The sequence below is a fragment of the Aplysia californica genome, unplaced genomic scaffold (assembly GCF_000002075.1).
Source record: "Aplysia californica isolate F4 #8 unplaced genomic scaffold, AplCal3.0 scaffold00646, whole genome shotgun sequence".
Taxonomy (NCBI): domain Eukaryota; kingdom Metazoa; phylum Mollusca; class Gastropoda; order Aplysiida; family Aplysiidae; genus Aplysia; species Aplysia californica.
In genome coordinates this window covers 138,886-140,714 of record NW_004797916.1, presented here as the reverse complement: position 1 = coordinate 140,714, position 1,829 = coordinate 138,886, and the positions used below count along the sequence as shown (strand labels likewise).

Sequence of the window (1,829 nt, the reverse complement as noted above, 5' to 3'; positions counted from 1 at the left end):
TAATAATAATAACAACAACAACAACAATAATAATAATAATAATGATAATAATAATAATAATAATATATTTAAAGGATTATTATAATATGGTCAAAAAGATCATGATATTTTTTTTCGCTTGTTGTACAATGATATTTCGTTGTAATCAGCCCCTCGGCCTGGCTCACACTGACTCAGGTCCTGCCTGCCCGCTTACTAACTACATATTATTCCTCGGTTATATTCCTTTCCTTGATACATAATACTCCCCGAGTTGTTCCTGGAGAAACCCGAAGAATTATCCTTTTAAAAAATTGAATTAATATCAAATATTTTGCTCACGGAAAATCAACCAAGACTCTCTTACGTTGCTTTTCCAACAACGGTGGGGATCATTATTATAATGATAATGATGATGGTTTGAGTAAGTGCGAAAAGGAAAAGACAGCACCCCAATTTTTTTAAGTGGCGGAGACTTGGGTTTCTAAAGTTTTATGACTTTATAGCATCAACGTTTTGCCCTATTTGGCCTCTTTAGGAATGTAATTTTTAAAAAACCCTATGAAGGTGATGATGATATGTGAGATGTGCTGACAAAAACGGGTTACTTCTCACGATCCAAGAATGGAGATATCGGCTGAAAATCGAAACTGGGGTCATATTTATAAGATTTTCAATTTATGCTCTTTTGTTGTAGCTTACTGTGTTTGTTTTTTTACTATTCCAAGCTCACAAACTATACAAACTTCAACTATCAAGTTGATGTATCAATTTCCATAAGGCTGAAATCCGAGAAGTACCTTATTTTGTCAGCACACCTCACATATGTAAAACCACTTACTGCCTTAGACACTTGGGCGATTATGCAGTCCTTGTCTTCGAAACTGAGCTGTTGGAAGACCTTGCGAAGATTTGTGTCACAGAACTCAGAGAAAATGACGTAACAGTCTTTGAAAATAGCCTACAAAAGAAAGGAAAAACACAGGGGTGTGTATTTATAGATGTATGTACTTTTTTCCATATGAATTTTATGGCACTTACAACACAATCTGGTCATATAAGGAGCTGAAGATTGGAGGTGTTACTACAGAGTAACATACGAAGAAAAGGAGGAGGAGGGGGGAGAGATAAGGGCGACAGATAATTTGATAGGAATGATAGAACAAATTACACCAGTGAACACGAAAAACACCAGATATAAATACGCGTGTACACACAAAAATACACATACACACATACACAAATAAATGCGCATACACACACAAACACACACATATACACACATATACATACTCATACAAATAATATACCCACATACACATACATAATATACACAAATTCACACATAAACACATACATACATGCACATACATACACATACACATACATAATATACACACATTCACACATACTCACATACACACATGCACACACATACACATACTCATATACACACTTACCCCCACACACATACACATACACCCATATACACGCAGACTTATCCATGCACACACATACATACACAATCACACACACTTACACACTCAGATACACACACACATACGCACATACACACACTCTCTCACACAAACACACACAAACACACACCCATAAACACAGATACTCATATGCACACACATACATACACACTCACAAACCCTCACACAGACAAACACATACACACACAAACAACACACACACACACACACACACACACACACACACACACACACACACACACTCACATACCTTGAACAGGTTGGAAGATGAGGGGGAACTTTGGGAGAGAGGGCTTGGGTGGAGGTGGGGGTGGGGGTAGGGGTTGGAATAGGGAGGATGTGTGGTGGAGG

The 1,829-nt window shown here is 37.6% G+C and overlaps 1 protein-coding gene across 1 annotated transcript in view; it reads right to left on the bottom strand.

The window, feature by feature from the left end:
* Positions 1–1,829, bottom strand: part of LOC106013080 (muscle M-line assembly protein unc-89-like) — a 45,326-nt gene that overhangs the window by 3,182 nt on the left and 40,315 nt on the right. The window contains exon 4 of the mRNA XM_035972312.1: positions 821–940. Within this exon, the coding sequence (XP_035828205.1) occupies positions 821–940 (120 nt within the window). The remainder of the gene's footprint in view (positions 1–820; positions 941–1,829) is intronic.